Consider the following 25,882-nt stretch of genomic DNA (forward strand, 5'->3'; position numbering starts at 1 on the left):
CCTTGGGGTTCGCGTGGCGTTTGACATTTTCCATATTCCTCGCCACTTTCTTATGCCTCATCTCGACCGGTTTTTTCCTCCTCTGCCACTATTTTCAGACTTATTCGATGTAAACAATTTAAATAAGAGAAAAAGTGGAATTTCGAATCGAAACGGGCAAGGGAACGTATTCATACGTCCTCGGGGTCCCCCCACCGTAAGGAAACCGGACTGCGACAAGGTCGCCAGGCCCTGGTCACCAACCGTTCCGACAAGGCGAAACCTCGTCCGGCAGAAGAGGTACTAATCACCATAGGAGACTCAGCAATTCAGCATACATCATGCTGTACAGGAGATTCGGCCTTATTCTCAAAGGAGGTTGTCGAATCTTCGACCCGGCCAAGGTGAGTTTTCTCTATTTTTTTTGTTTTGTTTAATCTCAAATTTCCAATTACATAATTTTTCAATTTGGCCTGTTATCGTTCATAAAATTTAATTAATTGTAGACCATCGATCCTCCACCAGATGCCGTTTTATACTTAATAGATTATAATTTTGACTTGTTAAAAAAATAAGTACGTAATAAGTTCGTGTATGTCGAGGACTTCTGTATTCTAAGGTTCTGGCAAATTTCTGTCCCAACCACTTCAAATCTGAGGAACTGCGATCTCTCAGGATTATACTTAACCTGTAAAGTTGTGTAAAGAGTCACAATCAGAAAAAGTCAAGACCTCTGTCAATAGTCAATATCAGAAAGAGAGAGAGAGAGAGGGAGAGTTGAGGCCTAAGAAAAGAGACAAGATCAGAGATAGACTTGAGTAAAAAGAGGCGAGATTAGGGAGCGTAGACCTGAGTCTAGATAAGGAAGCGTCAAGACATGAGTAGAGAATCAACATTGGAGGGAGTGGAGACCTGAGACAAGGGTCAAGATCAGGGAGAGTCAAGAAGTAAGTAAAGGGTCAAGATCTGAAAGAGACCTGATAACTAAGTAAAGAGTCAAGATCAGGAAGAGTCGAGAAGTAAGTAAAGAGTCATGATCAGGGAGAGCCGAGAAGTAAGTAAAGAGTCATGATCAGGAAGAGCCGAGAAGTAAGAGTCAAGATCAGGGAGTGTCAAGAAGTAAGTAAAGGGTCAAGATCTGAGAGAGACCTGATAACTAAGTAAAGAGTCAAGATCAGGAAGAGTCGAGAAGAAAGAGTCAAGATCAGGGAGTGTCAAGAAGTAAGTAAAGGGTCAAGATCTGAGAGAGACCTGATAACTAAGTAAAGAGTCAAGATCAGGAAGAGTCGAGAAGAAAGAGTCAAGATCAGGGAGTGTCAAGAAGTAAGTAAAGGGTCAAGATCTGAGAGAGACCTGATAACTAAGTAAAGAGTCAAGATCAGGAAGAGTCGAGAAGAAAGAGTCAAGATCAGGGAGTGTCAAGAAGTAAGTAAAGGGTCAAGATCTGAGAGAGACCTGATAACTAAGTAAAGAGTCAAGATCAGGAAGAGTCGAGAAGAAAGAGTCAAGATCAGGGAGTGTCAAGAAGTAAGTAAAGGGTCAAGATCTGAGAGAGACCTGATAACTAAGTAAAGAGTCAAGATCAGGAAGAGTCGAGAAGAAAGAGTCAAGATCAGGGAGTGTCAAGAAGTAAGTAAAGGGTCAAGATCTGAGAGAGACCTGATAACTAAGTAAAGAGTCAAGATCAGGAAGAGTCGAGAAGAAAGAGTCAAGATCAGGGAGTGTCAAGAAGTAAGTAAAGGGTCAAGATCTGAGAGAGACCTGATAACTAAGTAAAGAGTCAAGATCAGGAAGAGTCGAGAAGAAAGAGTCAAGATCAGGGAGTGTCAAGAAGTAAGTAAAGGGTCAAGATCTGAGAGAGACCTGATAACTAAGTAAAGAGTCAAGATCAGGAAGAGTCGAGAAGAAAGAGTCAAGATCAGGGAGTGTCAAGAAGTAAGTAAAGGGTCAAGATCTGAGAGAGACCTGATAACTAAGTAAAGAGTCAAGATCAGGAAGNTCAGGGAGAATCGAGAGTGAATAAAGACTCAACATCAGGGAGGTCAATGAGAGTAAAGAGTCAAGATCAGGGAGAGATAACAGCTGAGTCACAATTCGAGATTAGGGAGGTTCAAGAGCAGGGAGAGTAGACCTGAATCAAGATAGAAAGCATAAGTAGAGAATCAACATCGGAGAGAGTCGAGACCTGAATCAAGAGTTGACCCTGAGTGAAGAGTCGAGACCAGGAAAGTTGAGAGCTGAGTTAGAGGGATCGAGACCCAAGTAAAAAGTCAAAACCTCAGTAGAGTCGAGACCTAAGCAAAGAGTTAAGATCAGAAAGAGTCGAGACCAGACATAAAGTCAAGACCAAGGGGAGACTATCTGAGTAATGAGTCGAGATCAGAAAATGTCGATACTTAAGTGACATGGATAAAGGTGGCAGGATGAGTGTGGCTGCTGTTTGTTTTAAGTACACCAGTGATGCTAAGTCGTGTTAATTTTTTTGTACTAATTCCTATTTGGACATAATAAGCCAACTGGTTAGCCAGTAGGTTGTAGGTATATTTATTATTTACCTTGTTTAGTTAATAGATTTATATAAATATTGTGCCCTCTGGAATAGAAGCTTTAATGGGTTTGAAATTTCAGGTGGCAAGATGTTCGTATTCGTCAATAATATCACCGTTGTCTCCACATGAGGTCCAGGAGAGGAGGATACGCAGTAGCAAAAAGGTCTTCGAGAGTGCTGTTGAGGCTGTCAAAGACATACCGAATGGCGCAACCATCCTTTTCGGTGGGTTCGGACTGTGCGGGATACCGGAAAACCTGATCGCCGCTCTCCTTGAGGTTGGCACGAAGGACCTGACCATCGTGAGCAACAACGCCGGTGTGGCGGACTTCGGACTTGGCCTGCTGTTGAAAGAGCACCGGGTGAAGAAGGTGATTGCATCGTATGTCGGGGAAAACAGCGAGCTCGAACGGCAGTTCCTCCAGGGCGAGCTGGAAATGGAACTGACACCGCAGGTTTGTAATTTACTTTTTGAATGTAAGCTGATCATTCAAATGTTCTACCATCAGATCATGACTTTTTGTTCACTCTTGATTTCCCTGAACTTGACTCTTTCATTTGTTCTTTACTCTCACTTATCTTGACTCTTTCACCTGTTCTCAACTCTCCCTGATCTTGACTCATTCATCTGTTTTTGTCTCTCCCTGATCTTGACTCATTCATCTGTTTTTGTCTCTCCCTGATCTTGACTCTTTACATACTTCTCGGCTTTTCCTGATCATGACTCTTTACTTACTTCTCGGCTCTCCCTGATCTTGACTCTTTACTTTTCAACTCTCCCTTATCTTGACTCTTTCACCTGTTCTCGACTCTCCCTGATCTTGACTCATTCATCTGTTTTTGTCTCTCCCTTATCTTGACTCTTTCACCTGTTCTCGACTTACCTGAACTTGTCTCTTTCATTTGTTCTCGACTCTCCCTGATCTTGACTCTTTCACCTGTTCTCGACTCTCCCTGATCTTGACTCTTTCATCTGTTTTTGTCTCTCCCTGATCTTGACTCTTTACTTACTTCTCAGCTCTCCCTGATCTTGACTCTTTACTTTTCAACCTCCCTAATCTTGTCTCTTCATCTGTTCTCGACTCTCCCTGATCTTGACTTTTTACTTACTTCTCGACACTCCCTGATCTTAACTCTTTCACCTTTTCTAAACTCTCCCTAAGCTTGACTCTTTACTTACTTCTCGACTCTCCCTGATTTTGACTCATTCAGCTGTTTTTGACTCTCCCTGATCTTGTCTCTTTACTTACTTCCCGACTCTCCCTGATCTTGACTCGTATTTACTTCTCGACTCTACCTGATCTCAACTCTTCACGTACTTCTCGACTCTCCCTTATCTTGACTCTTTCACCTGCTCTCGACTTACCTGAACTTGACTCTTTTTTCTGTTCTTGACTCTCCCTGATCTTACTCTTTGTTCACTTTTAACTCTCTCAGAGTTTGACTTCTTACTCAGTTCTCAAGTTATGGCTCGGCTCTCCCTGCTCATGACTATTTACTGATATCTCGATGATCTAGCTTTAGTTTCTGTGGTGGGCTTTTAACAAACTTTTTACCTGTGCCCTTGATTAAATCAACTGTTCATAAAAAAAATTCTTACTAATTTTTTTCCAGGGCACCCTGGCGGAAAGGATACGAGCCGGTGGTGCTGGCATTCCGGCTTTCTTCACACCGACGGCGTTTGGTACGCTCGTGCAAGAAGGTGGCGCACCTCTCAAATACGGCCCTGGCGGGAAAGGAATTGAAAAATCAAGCAGCAGGCGAGAGACAAGGGTAAGTTTATTATTTCTAATGCTTATTTTATTTATTATTGTAATGTATTTTTTTTATAGCAATTTGAAGGTAAAAACTATGTGATGGAGACGGCAATCACAGCTGATTGGGCTTTGATCAAAGGTTATCAGTGCGACCACGAGGGAAATACTATTTTTAGGTATGTTTTAAAAAATAAATTTTCATAAATTAAAAAAAAAAAAAAATTGATTTTTGTTTTAAAGGATGTCGGCAAGGAATTTCAACCCGGTGATGGGCAGGGCAGCCAAGAAGACGATAGTCGAATGCGAGGAGGTCCACCCAACAGGGAAAATCTCGCCAGACGCTGTTCACCTCCCGGGAATATTCGTGAACAGGATCATCAAAGGAAAATCGTACCAGAAACGAATCGAGGTAAAACGTTTATAACCTCTATACAAATTTAAATTAAAAAAAAAAAATTTTTTTAGAAAGTCACTGTACAGAAGAAAACCTCTTCGGCGGTCGTTGAAACTCCAGCGGCCAAGATGCGGCAGAGGATAATCAAGAGGGCCGCTCTTGAATTCAAGGACGGCATGTACGGTATCCTTCAAAACGCAGAAATTTTTTTTGTAAATTCCGTCTTAAAAAAAAAATCCTTAACCCATTAAAAAAAACAACAGCCAACTTAGGAATAGGAATTCCAATGTTGGCGTCGAATTACATTCCGAAGGGGATCAAGGTGATACTCCAGTCTGAAAACGGAATTCTAGGCCTTGGTGCAGCGCCCGAAACGCGCGAAGAGTGCGACCCAGATCTGATAAACGCCGGTAAAGAAACAGTCACTGTGCTCCCTGGCGCGAGCTTTTTTGGATCGGAAGAGAGCTTTGCCATGATACGAGGGTATGTTGAATTAAAAAAAAAAAAAAAAAAACACTAAAAAAAGTTATTTATTGTTCATATCCTCAGAGGACATTTAGATCTGACAATTCTTGGCGCGATGGAAGTCTCGAGATATGGTGACCTGGCAAACTGGATGATCCCCGTATTATTATTATTGTCATTTTTTTTTACTTGATAAAATTGATTTATGAATTTTTATCCATAGGGGAAATTGGTCAAAGGTATGGGAGGAGCGATGGACCTCGTAGCGGCACCAGGTACAAAGGTTGTCATCGTAATGGAACACAATTCGAAAGAGGGCGGTTTCAAAATCGTCGAAGAGTGTAAATTGCCTCTCACCGGTAAAAACGTCGTCGATATGATCATCACCGAGAAGGTAAAAATTGCGAATAAACTCATTAAAAAAATAAATAAATTAATTTAAAAAAAATAAATAAAATAAAATAAATAAAATAAAAATAAATAAATCAATCATCTGCAGGCTGTTTTCAACGTGCATCCCGAGGATGGCCTGACACTCATCGAGCTGGCCGAAGGCGTCGAACTCCCCGAGCTGATTACGACGACTGGATGCGAATTCAGAGTCGCGGAAAATTTGAAGAAGATGCAACAGATTGATTGTTGAATGGGACGGATCGTCAGAAAACCCGTCTCGCTAGTCGGTTCTTTTTTTACCCCTCTTTTATTCACAATACAAATTAAAAGACTGACTGTTTTATTTAGGTCGACTTTGGCTTTTGAGAACGTTCTACCGAAACCTCATCCCCAATTGGTATATTTTTTTATTATGTAAATAAGATAACTATAAAAAATGTTGAAAATTTTGTTATAATAAAAATTCCAGTTAAAGTTCAAAATAAGATGACTAATCCTTGAAAAAAGAAAAAAAAGTGTATTTATACGTGTATACATGGATATGAAACCTGTCTGTGCTCCATTTAAACAAGAGGATGAACTTGACATAAATGTCGTGACAGGTAAGTTCTATAAAATAATGTTTATTAAAAAAAAAAAGGCTCATAAAAAATATAAAATGACCAAAATAAACAGTTGATGTTAACTGTTTTCGATGATAAGAAATAAAAGTTTGACTATCTAAGAACTTGAAAATGTGATTTGGAGGAAAATATTGGATGTTTCTAGCAATAGAATGTGTCGATCGAATCCAATTGACAAATCATGGTCTTAACCTTTACTCGTGTATTAACTCTTGACTTACGTCTCGACTCTTTCTGTTCTTGACTCTACTCAGCTTTCGACTCTCCCTAATTTTATAATCTCCCTGATCTAGAATCTTTTCTCACTTCTCGACTTTACTTGATATTGATTCATTAGTTATTCTCCACTCTCTTTGATTGAGAATCTTTACTCATTTCTTGACTTTAGTTCACGACGCTCCCTGATCTTGACTTAGTTCTTGACTCTTTACTCACTTCTCGACTTTACTTGATCTTGACTCTTTAATTAGTTCACGACTTTTCCTTATCTTGTCTCTCAGCTCTTGACCCTCCTTGATCTTGACTCTGCTCAACACAGATATCCCTGATCTTGATTCTTTAATTAGTTCTCGACTCTCCCTGATCTAGACTACTCACTTCTTGACTTTACCTGATCTTGACTCTACTCACTTCTCGACTTTACCTGATCTTGACTCTACTCACTTCTCGACTTTACCTGATCTTGACTCTACTCACTTCTCGACTTTACCTGATCTTGATTCTACTCACTTCTCGACTTTACCTGATCTTGGCTCTACTCACTTTTTGACTTTACCTGATCTTGACTCTACTCACTTCTCGACTTTACCTGATCTTGGCTCTACTCACTTCTTGACTTTACCTGATCTTGACTCTACTCACTTCTCGACTTTACCTGATCTTGATTAGTTCTCAACTCAACCTGATCTAGAATCTTCACTCACTTCTTGACTTTACTTAGCTTGACTCTAATTAGTTCACAACTCTCCCTGATCTATACTCTCGCTACTTGCTGGTTTTGGCTCTCCCTGTTCTTGACTTAGTTCTCGACTCTACTCACTTCTTGACTTTACTTAGCTTGACTCTAATTAGTTCACGACTGTCCCTGATCTTGACTCTTAACTCACTTATCGGCTTTACCTGATCTTGACTCTCCTCACTTGACTTTACCTGATCTTGATTCTTTAGTTCTTGACTCTCCCTGATCGAGAATCTTTACTCTTTCTCGACTTTATTTAGCTTGACTCTAATTAGTTCACGACTCTCCCTGATCTATACTCTCACTGGTTTCGGCTCTCCCTGTTCTTGACTTAGTTCTCGACTCTAGTCACTTCTTGACTTTACGTGATCTTGACTCTTAACTCACTTCTCGACTTTACCTGATCTTGACTCTCCTCACTTCTCGACTTTACCTGATCGAGAATCTTTATTCATTTCTCGACTTTACTTAGCTTGACTCTAATTAGTTCACGACTCTCCCTGATCTTTTCTCTCAGCTCTTTACTCTACTCAACTCTCCCTGATTTTGACTCTTTACTTAATCTCGACTCTCTGATTGTGACTATTTATTCAGCTCTCGACTCTCTCTGATCTTAACTCTTTGCTTACATTCCGTCTCTCCTTGATCCTTCACTTAAGTCTCGACTGTTATTTGATCTCAACCCAGTACTCTTCCTTGTTTCTTTTCCGCATTCCTGATCTTTACCGATTTCATTTTCCGATTCCTCCTCCTTTATATCGACCCCCAAAACAATAGTTTGTGGAAGGAAAATCAAACTCATGAGGACTGAGGTTCATAGTCCTTGCTAGGGAGGGCCGTGACCCCTTGTTTGTTTTAATTTAATTTAATTACCGATCGGTCTGCCTATCCTCTTTGGGTTGAAGGTTGAAACATACCTGATAGACCAACCCAGCGAGTATAGGCAGACCAAATTAAAATGTAAGAAAATAGGGAACATAAACTTTTTGAATATATGTATAATTTTATTTACAAGCATTTGGGAAAATTTGAGTAATAAATTACAAAGAAACGCGATATCTGAGAGGATTTACAAACGTTCAAACATTTGGGGATTTTTTTTGTTTTTTAAATTAAATAAAATAATGTAAACTAAACCTAAATTGATAAAAAAACAAAACTTGGTGTAGAAACTTTTCTCTCTCTTTGATACGGTTTTAAATTAAAACAAAAATAATTTAAAAAAAGGAAAGAAAAGAAAAAGTATCAATTTCGATCGTGGTTCGGTGGTTTCCGTCCGGCCCTCGCGTCCGTCACAGCGCCCCACATCTCGATTATCATGTCGTCCGAGAAGCCGAAGTCGGCCAGATCTGAGCTGTCAATCGCCTCAGCAAAGTCCATCGAGTTGCTCTTCCCCTCGGCGGCCTCCCAGATTCTCGTAGCTGGAAAATTGTATAATTTAAACAATCGGACCTGACGAATTTTCCAGCATGAAACCGGCCAAAATTACCTAGTTCATTATCATTGATACCCATGAAATTCTCCAGGTTTTTATTTATACTTTCGATTCCCATGAGCATTTCTTTGTCAGGCTGTTAAACAACAAATTAAATCTCACATGTAGACAATAAAATAATTTAATATTAACTGTTTATACCTCTTCTACAATTTGTGCCTGGCCGTTGGCCTTAAACCTAAGCGTCTCCTTGCCGCTCCCGTAGCCTTTTTTACGACTCTTATGGTTCCCCCTTGCATCGATATTAACTGGAAAAATAATTTTAAAAATTTTTTTTTTTTTGAAAGATGCTTTTTACAAAAAAAAACCACTCACTGAACCCGGCTTTAATCGGTTCGACGAGCCTGATCATAAACGTAGACCCCATCGGGATCTCTTTGAGCATCTTGGCCACCTCGAAGTGCCTCCTTCCGACGAGGTTGACCGAGTCTATCTTCTCGATGTGATCCCCTACCTGTAAAAAAAATCTGTTCTTGACTCAAAACCTGAATAGAGTCTAGAACTTGAGAAAGAGTCAAAATCAAGGAGAGTCGAGAAAGTGTTAAGAGACGAGATCAGTAGAGTTGAAAGCTGAGTAAAGAGTCATGCTCCAAGAGAGTCGAATCCAGTTAAAGACCTGGGTGAAGAGTCAACTTCAGAGTCGAGACCTGAGTAAAGAGTCAAGATCAACAATAGTGAAGATCTGAGAATCAAGACCTAGGTCGACTATCTCTGATCTTTACTCAACTCAGTCCTCAACTTGCCCTGATTTATTTCCTCTCTATTCTTCCTTGGCTACCCTGATTAGATCTCGACTCTTTCCTCATTTTGCGATGCCTTCTGATGGTCTCTAGTCTTCTTGGTCTCGGTTCTCTCAGATCGTGATTCGTTACTTAATTGATGTCGATAAATAAAAATAAAAAGTGGAGAGCTTAGTAGGGCCAAGATCTGAGTGAATCTAGACTAAGAAGAGTGGAAGAAGAATCTAGACCTGAGAGAAGATTGGATGGTGAAGAGACCTAAGTAAAGAGTGAAGATTTAGATGGATTTAGATTTAAAACTTGAGTCAACTATCTCAGATTTTTACTCTATTCAACTCATTACATTAAAATAAATCTCAGGTAAAAAAATTCAAACTAAACATTGAATCAGTTCTCAACTCGCCCTGATTTTTTTTCTATCTATCCAATCTTGGCTCTTGACTCATTCTGACATTAATCTAGACTCAGTTTGGACTCTTTAGTTTTACTTCTCGGCAACTTCTAAGTAACATTTCAAGATACGAAAGAATCGAGACAGAAAGTAGAGTCAATATCAGAAGATATATATCTTGTCTCAAGTCTCTTCTCTTTCTGATCTGAAAGAGTTCAGATCTTGAAATTTTACTTAGGAGTTTGAGACCTGAGTCAAAATAAGGGAGAGTCGAGTAAAGAATCAAGATACAGGGAGAGTTTACTCTTTACTTAGGTCTACACTCTTTACTCAGACGGGGGCAACTTGAGAGCTTAGTAAAGATTTTCCTCAGCTTTTTCTGATTTTGACTTTATCTGGTCTAGATTCTCTCAGATCTTGACTCAGCTGTCAACTCGACCTGATCCTGACTCTCCCTCTCTTCGACTATTTTTAGTTTACAACATCCACTAAGTAAAGAGTCAAGATCTGAGGGAAGAGTTGAGATTTGAGTAAAGATTATATATCTTCCGATCTTGACTCTTCCCGGTCTCGATTCACTCATTTCAAGTGGGATAGTCAAGACCAGGAAGAGTAAAGACCTTAGCCAAGATGAAAAAGTGTCGAGAACCGAGTAGAATCTAGATCTGAATAAATTTCAAGAACTGAGAGTTGAGAAGCGAGTAAAGAGTCCAGATTAGAAAGCACCGAGAACCTGAGGAAAAAAACATCTAGTCTTCACTCAGGTCTCTAATCTTTCTGGTTCACTAGATTCACTCAAATCGCGACCTTACTCAACTCTGCCCGATCTCGACTCACCCTTTCCTCTTTATTGCTATCTGTTGACATCCCCTAAGAAAAAATTCAAGATCTGAGGGAGACGAGAACCAAGGAAATAGTCTAGATTTGAGTAAAGAATGGAGACCCAAATAAATCAGAGAAATTCTGAATAAATACCAAGATCTGAGAGATAAGGTGCAAGTAAAGAGTCCAGATCAGGGCGAGTTGAGAGATGAGTAAGATCTTCTGACTCTTCCTGGTCTCGATTCACTCAGATCGAAAGGGAGAGTCAAGACCAGGAAGAGTAAAGACCTTACTCAAGATCAGGGAGACTTGTGAACTGAAATAGAGTCAAAATTCATAGGTTTTCCCTTCAGATTCTCTACTCTCTCTGATCTTGCCTATTCACTCAACTTTCAATTCTCACTGATCTTGACTCTTTCCTTAAGTATACACTCTTTACTCTGTTCTTGACACTTTCTGATCTTGACAAAGTTCTCTACTACTCTTCCTGGTCTCAACTCTCCTTCTCGATCTAAGTGAACCGAGACCAGAAAGCGTTGTGAGAACCTGAGGTCAAAATCAAGATCAGACAGTCTTTTTCCTTTATGACGTTTATTCAGTTGTTAAAAAGTAAAATAAATACTCGAGACCCGCCTAGAGTCGACTCTATCTATTCTCAACTCTTACGCAGTCCTCGGCTCTGTCAAGTCTTAACTCTACTCAGGTTTCAAGTTTTAACTCTCCATCTTGTTACTTTACTCAGGTTTCTCGATGCTTTCTGATCTCTTTGTGGTCTCGATTTTCGTTAAAGTCGAACAAATACCTGTATATACTCGATCTTGTCGATTATACTCCCTTCCTTGATCCTCTTGATGAAAGAAAGCCCGTTGCCGTTGTCGGTGATGGTCAGGCCGAGCGAATCTTCGCTTTTCGTTATCGTTATCTCTTTTGGGCGACCTGAAAAAGAATTTTTGTTGAAAAAAAAAAAAAAAAAAAAAAAAACTAATTTATTATCCTATTTTTTTTACCTTTTCTATGGGCGAATATGAAGTCTTCGAGTCCAATTTGACCACCTAGCAGCTTTGTCATGTCGATCTTGTGCGTGTTAAGCGTACAGAACAGAATCTAGAAAAATAAATTGGATTAATATTTTTTTGTGTTTATATATATATTTTTTTAAGGTGATTTTTTATGAATAAAAAGACGAGTTTTCGTTTTTAAAAATGATATATTTTTTATTTATATATTCACATTTTTTTTTCTTTGTAAGTGCTTTTTTTCTGTTTGTTTTTTTTTTTTTGTTATAAATCCCTCCAGGAAGTCCGTTCTTCTGCGACTTTACACAGGAGGGGGTGTCGTATTTGTAAATATTCGCTAAAAAAACACACAAAAAAAATTCTACGGCTTTTATTTATATTTTAAGGCCAAAGTGCATGTTTTTTTTTTTTCAAAAAAAGTTTTTATTAACTATTTTATTTACATTGGAAGTTTTATTTTTAACATAATTTATTATGTACATATAACTTTTTTTGTTTATAGAGGAGGATAGGGGGAAAGAAGGTGTTTTATGATTTTCTTGCGTAAGGGAGGAAAAAAAGACTAGAAAAAAATGTATATAAAGGGAAAGTAGTCGAAGTTAAGAGGGTCGGTGTCATACGTCTAAGAAGTCTTTTAACAAAGTCGTACGCCTTTTTTCTGCTATGTCGATCTGGTTTTCCAGGTCGCCCCTGTCTGTCGTTTCGGCTCGTTCGATTTTCCATGACAAGTTTTCTATCTCGGCCTCGAGCTGCGCCTGCTGGTATTCGAAAAGCTCCTTCCTCGAACCTGCGTCCATGTAGTAGGCGTACGGGTACGTGTACTGCAGGGTGTATCGACACTTGGCGAGAAGCGACGCCGCGTCTATGAGATACTGCCAGTCTATCCATGTCCCGCTTGAAGTCATCACCTTCGCGTTTATCCTCGATTTGATCTTCTCGAGTGTTTCCGCTTCGAGTTTGAGAGATTTTGAATGGTTCTCCCAACGCTCGTAGTAATGGAGGTATTTCTTGAGCGCCTCCCTCGCCTGGGCATGTGCCGATTCGTTAACCACATTCGGGTTCTCCTTGTACCTCGAACACTCGTAATACTCAGAACCGTGCGATTTCCAGTCGCCTAGGCACATCCAGCAGAAATCGTGCTTACAGTTATAACACTGCATATGATTGCAGCCTCCGTTTTTCTCTATACATATGTGACACCTAGGGCAGTCTTTTGTATGCGCTGATATATAGTTGGCTGTTTCGGAATCGTCAGCGCATTTTGTGAGCCATTTTCTGATCGTGGCGCAGTCAGTCGGGGCGTGGTATTCCGTGCCGCATCGGAAGCAGCAGGTCGTTTTGCAGTTGATGCACGAGACTCGTTTCGCCTTGGGTTCTTTCGACCTGAACACGATCTTGCAATTCGGTCCGGGACAGAAGCGCAGCTCAGGATGAGACTTGACGTAATCTCTAAAAGCGAACTCCTGATATTTCTCCCTCAGGGGCATTTTTGTAAGTAGGGAAAGTACGAAGTCCTCGGGGGCGAGGAGGCCGCAGTCATGCGCCATGCAGGATATACCGGTCGAAACTCCCTGCTGTATCTGAACCTCGAAATGTGTCGACCAGCACTCGTTGCAGAACAGATGAGCGCAGGCCAGGCTCGAGAACTTCTCGGGTAGGGCTGGCACGAAGCAGACCGGGCAGCGGAGCTTCTGGCCCAGAAGTTCGATCCTCGGCCTCCCCCCGGACGCGTACCTCGCCCAGTCGTTGTTCTTGTACGCCAGGGCCGACGGAACCACGGCCCATTCGTGCGTATGCAAAACGACTTTCGCCAGGCTGGGCGTAATCCTCAGGTCGTCGCTCAACGCTTCGACGGATTCGTTGAGCAACCTCTCCACCTCCTCGACACACAGACACTCGTAGTTAAAATGCTCCGGGTCGTCGTTCACGTCCTTCTCCTCGATATCACAGTCGTCCATGTTGTAATAGGCATCGTAATCCTCGTCCGAGTAGTACATGCCCGAATCCTCTTCTCCGCTCATCCTCGCTGCCGTTAGAACATCACAGGCCAAGGGGAAACGCCGATAAATAACAATAACATTGGTGAAAACAGGGCCGACACTTTTAGCACCTTTGGGTAACCTAGCTTCACGACTGAACACTGACTGACAGCAGCGCCACGGCCTTCTCTAAGACGCTTTCACCAGATCGCCACATCGACTTTTTTCCTCCACGGGTCGACGATTCGAGTCAAAATTCAAAACTGAAATAAGGACAGACGAAAAAACCCACTGGATAAAAGCCGTAAGTTAAAAAATTCGGCGCAATTAACCATTTCGTCCTTGAAAATAACGTCAGCCCGTTTTTTTATATTTTGCCCCTACTTTTCAAACCGTCTTTCTAAATTAAAAAAAAAAAAAAAACAATAAAAATACTTTTTCTTTTCTCTTCAAATCAACCCTGACATTGTTTTAAAAACACTCGTATAATATTAATAATATATTTGATTTATTTTAAAACGTCGAAATTTCTTAGAGTATAAATTTTTTTTAAATCTGATAAAATAGTTATAAAACGGTCAAAAAGTAGGTTGCACAGAGGTTATCACACTCGTTAAAAGCTAGTATGTATTGGAATTTTCCACTCTATAAGAATTATTTATTTAAAAGGATTTAATTAACGTTTAAACAAATGTAAAGTAAAAAACACTAATGTATGAAACAACAGTGTGTGAAAATAATATTTAAAACTGGTAAATAATTTTAAAAAAAGGTTGCACAAGGGTTATGACACTGTAAAAGCTGGTATGTATTGCAATTTTTCACTTTATAAGATTTATTTATTTAAACGAATTGAATTAACATATTAAATAAATATAAAGTAAAAAAACACTAACGTATGAAACATACAGTATGTGAAAATAATATTTACAACTGGTAAATAATTAAAAAGAAGAAGGTTGCACGAGGGTTATCACACTATATAAAAGGTGGTATTCATTACATTTTTCCAATCTGTAAGATTTATTTATTTAAACGAATTGAATTAACATATTAAATGAATATAAAGTAAAAAAAAAACCACCAATGTGTGAAATACACAGTGCATGAAAATGATATTTAAAACTGTTAAACACATTTTTTTTCAAGTAGGTTGGCACACAGGTTATCCCACTTAATAAAAGCTGGCATGTATTGCATTTTTCCATTCTATAAGATTTATTTATTTAAACGAATTCAATTAATATATTAAATAATTACAAAGTAAAAGGAAAAATATACTAATGTATTAATCACACTATATATGAAATTATATCCAATAAGAAGTTTAAACCAGAATCTTTAAAAGTAGGTTGCACTCAGGTTATCCCAACCAATGAAACGTTTGTATTGTATTTTTACACTCTATAAGATTTATTTATTTAAAAACGAATTCAATAAATATATTAAATAAATACAAAGTAAAGAAATAAAAAAAAAAGATAAAAAGTTTTCCTAGGGTTCCACTACTTATAATCTATTTATTATAAGCCCCGTGACTTAAATATATTTTTTAAACTTTTTTCTTTACTTGTGAGCTTCAAATGGGTTTTCCGTCTGAAAGGTAGGTTATGCAATGGTTATACGTCGGAAATATCGCCAGAAACCACAGTAAAATTCTATTCTGAAATCTACAATAGTTACGAAATTTCAGGGTAGAAACCAAATTAAAACCAAAATTAGAAACTGGAAGCAAATTTAAAATCAACTACAGGCTACAAACTGACGAAATAGACTTTCGATGCTAAAATCTCACGTAAAATTGACTTTTGAAGCTGTAAAACTACTTTAATCTCATTTCTTAAACTAGCAACCATAGTAAAATTAAAAATTTGTTGCCTGTGTCTTAATGTTTAAAAAGTATAAATTCGCTTTTTCACATCCTAAATGTATTTGTTAAATGTAAACAATGTTTGTAAATTCCAGGTCCTAAAGGTGATCTCAATAAAGATCGAAACGTTGGCACGATAAAGAAAATGTCTTTCTGAAACCTACATCACACCAGACCGCATCTCACGATCTCTGAATTTATCGATTAACGGTCAGTAATCACCACACATTCCTAGAAATAGAATTCCAACTGGATATCTCGTACAATCTGCCTCGATTTTCGGTTTTGTTAACGGTTTCTTGCCTAAAAAGGTGGGCTTGGCGTTTTGTCAAAACCTAAAATTTTTAGTTTGACTTTGCTTCCTGGCCAAAACAATGCCCCAGAAGTACTTTTACAGCTTCAAAAGTAAATTTTACGCGAGATTTTAGCCGGTGCCTTCGATTTTGGACGGTTTTCCAGGTTAAAAAAAAAATTGTTTTGTTTTTATTTATTTCGGCTCCCAGTGGACAAACCTCGGTTCGTCGTAATGTCCTCCCCCCCGGTGGTCCATATGGAGCGGGCAGGAAGAAGGACTCTCGACATCCTGTTTTACATTCGGTTAGACAATGGCGTTTAATGCTCTCCGGCTTCCGCGACGGCCTCGATTCCGGTTTTCCAGGTCCGGTGGGGGGCAGAAGGGAGGTTCGATCATCAACAAACACAGAATATCAGATCATTTCAAAGAAAATTTAAAAAAAAATGATAGGACATCAGCTAATTGGAGACCAATCGACTTTAATTACCGGATCCTCCAATATGGATAGATATTTTTAGAAGCCTGGTTTAGATCATCAAAGATCGATCCCCATTCAAAACATTCTATATTTTACACCTCCAATAAAAAAAAGCAATTATTTTAAAACTAATGCTAAAATATTTAGACAAGGAAATAAGTGAAATTGACGTTTATCTGGTGTAAAAACACATGAAAAACCCGTGTATAAACTACGCTATATATAGTGGAAAATTAATTTAAAACCTATTTTATAGAAGGGGGGAAATCCATGTATAATTTATTTTATATAAAAAGTAACACATTTATAACCTAACTTTATTTGGTGGAAAATAATGAAATCTTCTTCATACGAAAGGAAACAATAGTATAACCTACTTTTATCTGGACGGAAACTAATATGAATCCTACTTTACAATTTATAAGAGGGGGAAACCTTTTCATAACCTACCTTTATCTGGAAGAAAATTTAGATGAAACATCCTTTACATGAAAGTAAACCCATTTACTTTACAATTTATATGAGGGGAAATCCATAATATATAACTTATTTGATATTAAAGGAAACAAATGTATAACCTACTTTTTTTTCTGTTGGAAAACCCACGTAAACTTTATAAATGAGGAAACCAATGTAAAACCAAGTTTTATCTGTGAAAAACCAATGTATAGCCTACTTTATATGGGAGGAAACCAATGTACAACCTACTTGTATCTGAGGTAAACCCGTGTTTAGTCTATTATTATTATTATTTTGGAGAGAAACACTACTTAAGCCTACTTTAAAACTTTTTTTAATTGGAGGGACCCCATATATTTCCTACTTTTAGAAGGGTGATACCCATGTATAAGCTAGTTTATTTGCGGGAGACCCATGTAAAACCCTCTTTTACCTGGGGGGGGGTGTATAACCTAGTTGTATCTGAGGAAAACAAGTGTAATCTACATTTATCTGGGGTCGAAGCCAAACTAAAGCCTTCTATTATTTGGGGGAAACCCGTATAAAACCTTCTGCTAATGGGGAAGCTTATGTATAACCTACTTTTATCTGTGAGGAACTCATTGTATAACTTTTCTTTATTCTGTTGTCCACTATCTAAGTTGAATCGTGGAAAATCAGACCAATTTTAGTAACTAGTAGGAAACCTTCCCTTTCAACGAGTATAACAATGGTTTAACCCGTAACCCCAATAAAATTTTCCTGACGAGTTATGATCACACACATCTTTTTGTTCCCCCATGGTTCAGAACTTTAACAGGCGTGTATATTTTCACACTTTTTATTGACCCAACAAATTTAATGACAAAGTAAATATCGTAACTGGTCGAACAGACGGATAAAGGTCACATTCGTTTAACCCTTTAGCTTCAGATGATTCGGTGATTTTCTGCTCTCCTTTCGCCCACCGGCCAAACCCAATGTTGAGAAAGGGCAATAAATTTTTATCTCTTGTTTGTAGAACGGCCGGCGGCTTATCGGCACCGTGGAATTCTTCCTTCTAATAGAGTCAATTCGGAAAAAACGAAAAGAAGAAAAAGGGAGAATATTTCAGTGTCAGGCGGCGTCCCTTTCAGAGAGAGGGGTCGGTGGAGAGAGAGCATGGAAAATCAGCTAAAAGAGAAAAGAGAAGAAAACCGGCCTAGGGGCCTTCTTACCGTTATCATTTGGCATTCAAAGCCAGCATCGAAACGTTTTCAGAATCCTTGAAGGAAAAAACGGTGTTCAATTTAATAAATTGAGTCAGAACCCTTTGGCCGAGGTCTGGTTAAATTTGGCAAACATTGAAAATATTTTTTTTTAAACCTCCAAATCAGAATATTTAGAGTTCAGGAAAAAAATTGGCCCCTGTTCAAACAGCAGTTTCTCCTCATATAAATTATAAAGTAAGTTTAACGGGTTTCCACCAAATAAAAATAAGCACCCGTAATATATGGGTATAACCCGAGTAAAAGCAGGCTATATACGGGCTTTCCCCCCAATAAAAAAGGCTTTCAATTGCCTAATTAAAAGTACGTTTTCTTCCAGATACAAACAGGTTTAAGTTTGGTTTTCTTCCACAAATAAGTAATACAATGGTTTCCACATAAAAATAGCAAGTTATATATGGACTTCCTCAAGATAAAAGGTTATGCTTGGGTTTCCTCAAAAGTAAATGTAGGTTTTCACCAAATAAAAGAAAGATTTTCCATTGGTTTCCTTCCTGTAAAGTAGGTTTATCATGCATTACCACCAAATAAAATAAGGTTTTACACGGGTTTCCCGCCCAAATAAATTAAGTTTTTCCTGGGTTCCCGCCAAATAAAATAAGGTTTTACATGGGTATCCACCAAATTCTTACGTGATAAAAAAAGGTTTACAGTAGCGTTCTCATTGGTAAATGTAGGCTACCCATTGGTTTCCTTTCATATAAAATAGGTTTTATACCTGTCAGTCTACCACCAGATAAAAATAGGTTTTAGTTTGGTTCCCTCCCAGATAAAGTATGTTATACAAGAGTTTCCGCCAAATAAATGCATGTATGTTTAACATACGTTACAGTTTTATACCTGTCAGTTTACCACCAGATAGAAGTAGGTTTTTAGTGTCGTTCTCCCCCAGATAAAAATAGATGATGCAAGAGTTTTCGCCAAATAAATACACGCATGTTTAACATATATTTCCACCAAACAAAAGAAAGTTTTAGTTTTCGTTCTTCCCTAAATAAAAGAAGATTTTACACGGGTTTCCACCAAATAAAATAAGGTTTTACATCGGTTTCCTTTTTCTTATAAAATACGTTTTATATATGTTAGTTCACCCCAGAAAAAGTAGACTATAAATCAGTTTCTTCCAACTAAATGTAGGTTTTCATGGGTTTCCACCAAATAAAAGTAGGCTTTACATGGGCTTCCCCCCAAATAAATGAAGATTTTCATGGGTTTACACCAAATAAAACAAGGTTTTACATCGGTTTCTTTTCTTATAAAATACGTTTTATATATGTTATTTCACCCTCAGGTAAAAGTAGGTTTTACCAGAGTTTCCACCAAATGAATTCATGACGTTTAACATGTGTTTCCACACACACACACACACACACACACACACACACACACACACACACACACACACACACACACACACACACACACACACACANTATATATATACGGGTTTCCCGCAAATAAATGATGGTTTTCAGTAATGAAAGTTTTTATGGGTTTCCAAAAAAATAAAAGAAGGCTTTACTTAGGTTTCCGCCAAATAAATGAAGGTTTTTATGGGTTTCCACCAAATAAAAGAAGGCTTTACATTGGTTTTCCCAAATAAATGAAGGTTATACATGGGGTTTACTTCAGTTAAAAGAAGGTTTTGTTTTCTCCCAAACAATTGCGGGTTAACGGCTTTCTCCAGATAAAATAAGGTTTTACATTAGTGCCCTTCCATATTTAATAGTTATACATGGATTTCCCCTCAAATAGAATAAGGCTTAACATGGGCCCCCATAAAAGTAATTTCTTCCCTACATACATTGGTTTCCTTTCATATAAAATACGTTATCTATTATACATGGTTTTGCATTCATTTGGTTACGTTGTATTGTATGTTTTGCACGAATTTTCAAAAGAAAAGGCTGGAAGGCAAAACTCAAGAAATGCTAATCGACTTGAACTCGTCTTTTGGAAATACGGCCGATAAATTTCTGCTCTCAGCTAAAAAATCGACATGGGCTAGCAAATGGAAATTTACTGGATTTAAGAAAAACGGAACCGGTCGAGTCTCCCCGATTTGCTTCAATTGCACCTCAATGAAATGCAGACGCCGCCCATGCATGACCACATATGCCGCTCACATATGTATGCCGTTCAATAATCACATAAGTATAAGCCCGTTGCCCGACTTAACGCAAGCCTTAAAAAGAGAAATAAAATCGTTTCTTTTCCGTACCCCAACTGTCGACATTTATCGGACTATTGATGGTCGATTATGGACAACACCGTGTTGCCCTTAATACGTAATTTTTTCCCCTTTCAAAATAATGAGACTTTCGCTCAAAATAAACGTGCACTTAGGAGAGAGGAATTTCTCACGGTTGCTTTTTCCCACGCACTTCCACATTTGAAAATTCAAATTGCATTTATCCAATACGAGATTGACTAGGACTTGCCACACCATTCCCAATGTACACAATCATTTCGTCAGCATGCTAATGTAGCTTGACATTGTACATTTAACAAATAAAACTACCTTATAACTAAACTAATACCAATGTATACCCTACTTTTATGTGGAAGAAGTATAGTTGGAGGGAAACCCGTGTAAAACCATATTTTATTTGGCGGAAATCCATGAAAACCTTCATTTATTTGGGGGGGGGGCGTGTAAAACATTCTTTTATTTAGTGGAAACACTAAAAACCTTAATTTATTTGCGGGGAAAAACCCATGTAAAACCTTCTTTTGTTTGGCGGAAGCGCATGCACAATCTTATTTTATTTGATGGAAACACTGAAAACGTTAATTTATTTGGAAGGGGGAGAAACCGATGTAACCTTATATTATTTGGTGGAAACCCAGGGAAACCTTAATTTATTTGAGGAAACTCCTTATAATACTTTATTTTATTTGGTAGAAACCCATAAAAACCTTCATCTATTTAGGGGAAACCCATGTAAAACTTTATTTTATTTGGTGGAAATCCATGAAAACCTTCATGTAAAACCTACTTTTATTTGGGGGTGAACTAACATGTATAAAACGTATTTTATAAGAAAGGAAACCGATGTAAAACCATATTTTATTTGGTGGAAACCCGTGTAAAATCTTTTTTTATTTAGGGAATAACGAAAACTAAAACGTTCTTTTGTTTGGTGGAAATATATGTTAAACATGCGTGTATTTATTTGGCGAAAACTCTTGCATCATCTATTTTTATCTGGGGGAGAACGACACTAAAAACCTACTTCTATCTGGTGGTAAACTGACAGGTATAAAACTTATTTTATGTGAAAGGAAACCAATGTGTAACCTATTGATTTGATGGAAACACCGTAAACCTTAATTTATTTGGGGAAACCCCCATTTACCTTACCCATGTAAAACCTTATTTTATTTGGTGGAAATCCAGGAAAACCCTCATTTATTTGGGGGGGGGGGGCAATGCAAAACTTATTTTATTTGGTGGAGACCCATGTATAACCTTGTTTTAATTGAGGTCAACTCCACGTAAAACCTCCTAATATCTGGTGGAAACCCATGTTAGAAATACGGGTATTTGCTGGGAACCATTATATAACCTACTTTTATCTGGAAAAAGCCCAAGTATAACCTACAATTTTTTCTTTTTCTTTTAAAGGAAAATTATGTAAAACCGTCTTTTATTTGCCCATGTATAGCCTACTTGTACTCTATTGATACCGATATATAACTTACTTTTGTTTGGAGGAAACTTCTTTTTATTGTGGAAGAAACAAAACAAAAACATCCTTTTATTTGGGGGAAACCCATGGAAAGCCTTCTTGTACTTTGGGAAACTGATGTATAACCTACTTTTATCTGTAAGGGAGGAACCGGAAATAAATATAAACCTTTGTATAACACTATAACGTATTATTATTACAGGAGGGAACCAATCTAAAACCTACTTTTCTCGACAATAAACTCTTTTAAATAGCCTTTCATCTCTAGAACTCATGTTAAACATTACATTGCCCTCTATTAAACAATTTTGAAGTGAAACATTATCTGCTTATCGGTTTATTTACCGGACGATTAAACCGAGTCCAAGGACTGCCATACATCAAATGACAACACTATTTGAGCGCATTTAATAAGATATAATTTTTTTTTCAAATTGTAGAATAGAATTGATTTTTTGAATGTTAGAGACAAAAAGCAAAATTTTAGAATCAAACGTCTTTAGATAATGAAGGGAAAGGTAACGATGATTATGAAACCTACTTACAATTGTTTATTAATAAATTTGTGAAAAAAGTATTAATTAATTACACACATGTAACTTAGATCTATTTAAAGGAAAACTACTTGAAGGTTACATTAGAGAAAATCCAAATGTAACTCACTTCGTATGTAGGGAGACTCACGTAAAAATTATTTTTCCTTGCGGAAAACCGGACGTAACCTTAATTTATCAGATAAAAACCCTCTGTAACCTCCTTTTATGTGGGGGGAACTTAATGTAACCTCGTTTTATATGGGGAAAAACTCAATTTAAATTTAATTTATTTGCTAAAAATTCAATATAACCTTATCAAATCTGGGGAAATCCAAATTTAATCTTCTTTGTCTGAGAAAAAATTATTCTAACCTTTTTTGTCATTGAGGAACCCACTATAACCTATTTTTATACGATAAAAACATAATCTGGCCTTATTTTATAAGGAGAAAACACAATTCAACCTTAGTTATATGAGAAAAATTAATTTAACCTCATTTTATCATAGAGAAGCCCAAACTAACCTTTGTTTATCGTTAGAAAAAGCCATTGCAACCTTGATTTATATGACACACATTTAATCTAACTTTAGTTTAGCTGGGGGAAATTTCAATTTAATGTTCTTTTTTATGGGAAAACTTAATCTGGCCTTATTTTATATGGAGAAAAGACAATTCAACCTTAGTTCATCTGAGAAAAATTAATTTAACCTCATTTTATCATAGAGAAGCCCAAACTGACCTTTCTTTGTCGTGAGAAAAAGCCTACTAAAAAAGCCTAAAAAGCCTTACAACCTCGTTTTATATGACAAACAATTAGTCTAACCTTATTTTAACTGGGGGAAATTTCAATTTAATTTTCTTTTATAAGAGAAAACTCAATCTAGCCTTTATTTTATCTGGAGAAAGCATAATTTAACCTTAGTTTTTCAAAGAAATATTTAATCTAACCTAATTTATCACAGAGAAGCCCAAACTAAAACTTTCTTTATCGTGACAAAAACCCAATACAACCTTGTTCTATATGACGAACATTTAATCTATTTTAATTGGCGTAAATTTCAACGTAATCTTTTTTTTATGTAAGAAAACTTAATCTGGCCTTATTTTATCTGGAGAAAACACAGTTTAACCGAGTTAATTTGAGAAAAAATAATCTAACCTTATTTTAACTGGGTAAAAATTAATTTAACTTTTTTATATGAGAAAACGTAATCTAACCTTGTTTTATATGAGAAACATAACCTGATTTTAACTGGGGGGAAATCTCAATTTCAGCTTCTTTTATATTGGAAAAACTAATCTAATCACATTTTATCAATGGAAAACCAAAACTAAGCTTCCTTTATCGTGAGAAAAACCCAATACTACTTTTTTTTGTATGGTAAAAATTTAATCTAACCTAATTTATCACAGAGACGCGAAAACTAACCTTTCTTTATCGTGAGAAAAACCCAATACAACCTTGTTTTATATGACAAACATTTAATCTATCCTTATTTTAATCGGCGTAAGTTTCAATGTAATCTTCTTTTATATGAGAAAACTTAATCTGGCCTTATTTTATCTGGTGAAAACATAGTTTAACCGAGTTAATTGGAGAAAAATTAATCTAACCTTATTTTAACTGGGTAAAAATTAATTTAACTTTCTTTATATGAGAAAACTTAATCTAACCTTGTTTTATATGAGAAACATAACCTTATTTTAACTGGGGGGAAATCTCAATTTCAGCTTCTTTTATATTGGAAAAACTAATCTAATCACATTTTATCAATGAAAAACCAAAACTAACCTTCCTTTATCGTGAGAAAAACCCAATAATACTTTTTTTTGTATGACAAAAATTTAATCTAACCTCATTTTAACTGGGGCAGTTTCCATTTAATCTTCTTTGATATGGGAAAAACTAATCTAACCACATTTTATCAATGAAAAACCAAAACTAACCTTCCTTTATCGTGAGAAAAACCCAATACTGCTTTTTTTTGTATGACAAAAATTTAATCTAACCTTATTTTAACTGGGGCAATTTCAATTTAATCTTCTTTTATATGAGAAAACTCAATGTAGCCTTTATTTTACCTGGAGAAAGCATAATTTAACCTTAGTTAATCCTAGAAAAAATTAATCTAACCTTATTTTAACTGGGTAAAAATTACTTTAATTTTTTATATGGGAAAACTTAATCTAACCACATTTTATCAATGAAAAACCCAAACTACCCTTATTTGATCGTGAAAAAACCAATTAAACTTTCTTTTACATGATAAAAAATTAAAATAAACTTTCATTTAAATTTAAAACAATTTAAACTCATTGTAGCCTTTTTTTATATGGGACAACCCAGAAAAAGTACTATATGAGGAAAGTAAAAATTTAAATTTAATTTTTATTCGGTTGACATGGGTAGAACCTGCCCTATCGGTGTAGGTAAAAAAAGGTTACTAGTTAATAATAAGAACACATACAAAAATAATTTATTTTTGTAAGAAAATCCGTTAAAATTTGAACAATTACGAAAAAGTAATGAATTATTTCTATAAAAAATGTAACTATTTTTGGTGAGCAAAGAAAAATTTATTTTTATTTCCGGACAACCGGATGTAACCTTCTCTTTCACCTGGGGAAAACCAAAGTATAACCTGTTTTTTGTTTACTGGAAACACGGTGTAACCTTTTATCGAGGGAAACCAACGTAAAACCTATACTTATAATAATTTTTTTTATACAACAGTGTTAAGTAAGTAAACTCATATTCGAAAAAGTGCTTTATGGTTAAATAAAAGAGATTGGAAACATTTCATCGTGAAAACTGGTTTTAAACGTGACCTACGTGGGTTGCATGCTTTGGGGTCAAAACTTCAAAATACCGACGAATGAAATTATGCTAGAAAATGGGATGGGCTCCTTCGTAATATTAATAATAATTGTACTGTGTGCATGCATTGAAAATTGATGATTTTCTCATGCAATTTTTTTTAATGGGTAAAATTCCTCTTACTTCTGACGGTGGGAAGTCGTAGCACTCCGCGATCTTCTGGTATAGTTCTTTGACGTTGGAGAAACCGGAGATGATCCCGGTCGGGCTGCCCTGGGCCTGCTGGCAGTGGAAGACCAACCTCGGCCTGTTGTTCCCCTGTTCTTCGGCTTCTTCAGCCTCCTCCTTCCTCTTGGCCCTCTTCGAGTCGTTCATCTGCGACCTTCTGAACAGTGGCATCCCGATGCTAAACTCATCTATAAACGGGAGATCGGCACGTCCTCGCTCCAGCCACTGTCACTGGACAACTGACGTTTCCAGTCACGCCTTACAACTTCCAACCGGTCCTAATTGACACCTACCTCGACAACGCTATCTCTGGCCTTCGAGGGCAAACCGTCCAGAACGCCCTCTCCTAGCTCGTCTCAATACTAAAAACCTTCAACTTTCAGAAACTTACAGTTTTTTTACTTTGTAAAAACTTTCATGAACTTTTTTAACTCGTTCACAACTCTCAACTAATATAATAAATCGATTTCAATGTTTCGACGTTCCAGCCTCATCAGCTGTCCAGTATACCTTGTTATATACGGAGTAAACTCAATGTATATTGCGGGAAAATTTTATATAACCTTCTTTTATATGGAGTAAATCCACTGTAACCCTATTTTAACTGGGGAAAATTAAATCTAACCTTCTTTTATACGGACTAAACTCAATGCAACCTTATTTTGTCTGGGGAAAATTTAATTTAACCTTCTTTTAT

At 37.0% G+C, this 25,882-nt stretch overlaps 3 protein-coding genes across 5 annotated transcripts; 1 reads left to right on the top strand and 2 right to left on the bottom strand.

The window, feature by feature from the left end:
* Positions 1-11: 11 nt before the first annotated feature.
* LOC106667319 (succinyl-CoA:3-ketoacid-coenzyme A transferase, mitochondrial) lies at positions 12-6,013 on the top strand. 3 transcript variants are annotated; one of them, XM_014395199.2, is made up of 11 exons: positions 12-383; positions 2,608-2,982; positions 4,142-4,300; positions 4,360-4,460; positions 4,525-4,693; positions 4,750-4,861; positions 4,942-5,161; positions 5,228-5,303; positions 5,367-5,537; positions 5,643-5,819; positions 5,885-6,013. In XM_014395199.2, exons 1-10 carry the CDS (start codon positions 321-323, stop codon positions 5,784-5,786), a joined length of 1,590 nt encoding a protein of 529 aa, XP_014250685.1. In that variant the 5' UTR covers positions 12-320; the 3' UTR covers positions 5,787-5,819; positions 5,885-6,013. The 3 variants fall into 3 exon arrangements, with proteins under 3 accessions (XP_014250685.1, XP_014250686.1, XP_014250684.1); XM_014395200.2 differs by having other exon boundaries at positions 5,867-5,977; XM_014395198.2 differs by having other exon boundaries at positions 5,643-5,889.
* A 2,271-nt stretch (positions 6,014-8,284) lies between these two features.
* On the bottom strand, positions 8,285-25,486 carry LOC106667323 (PDZ domain-containing protein GIPC3). Its single transcript, XM_014395203.2, has 7 exons — positions 25,141-25,486; positions 11,573-11,669; positions 11,368-11,501; positions 8,928-9,066; positions 8,754-8,860; positions 8,607-8,688; positions 8,285-8,538 (listed from the first exon to the last, which is right to left on the bottom strand). Exons 1-7 carry the CDS (start codon positions 25,354-25,356, stop codon positions 8,363-8,365), a joined length of 951 nt encoding a protein of 316 aa, XP_014250689.1. The 5' UTR covers positions 25,357-25,486; the 3' UTR covers positions 8,285-8,362.
* Positions 11,837-13,834, bottom strand: LOC106667322 (potential E3 ubiquitin-protein ligase ariadne-2). The gene has a single exon (XM_014395202.2). The coding sequence runs from the start codon at positions 13,600-13,602 to the stop codon at positions 12,196-12,198; it is 1,407 nt and encodes a 468-aa protein (XP_014250688.1). The 5' UTR covers positions 13,603-13,834; the 3' UTR covers positions 11,837-12,195.
* Positions 25,487-25,882: the final 396 nt, after the last annotated feature.

Source organism: Cimex lectularius, unplaced genomic scaffold (assembly GCF_000648675.2).
Source record: "Cimex lectularius strain Harlan isolate CLEC.00 unplaced genomic scaffold, Clec_2.1 scaffold10, whole genome shotgun sequence".
In the NCBI taxonomy this organism is placed as follows: domain Eukaryota; kingdom Metazoa; phylum Arthropoda; class Insecta; order Hemiptera; family Cimicidae; genus Cimex; species Cimex lectularius.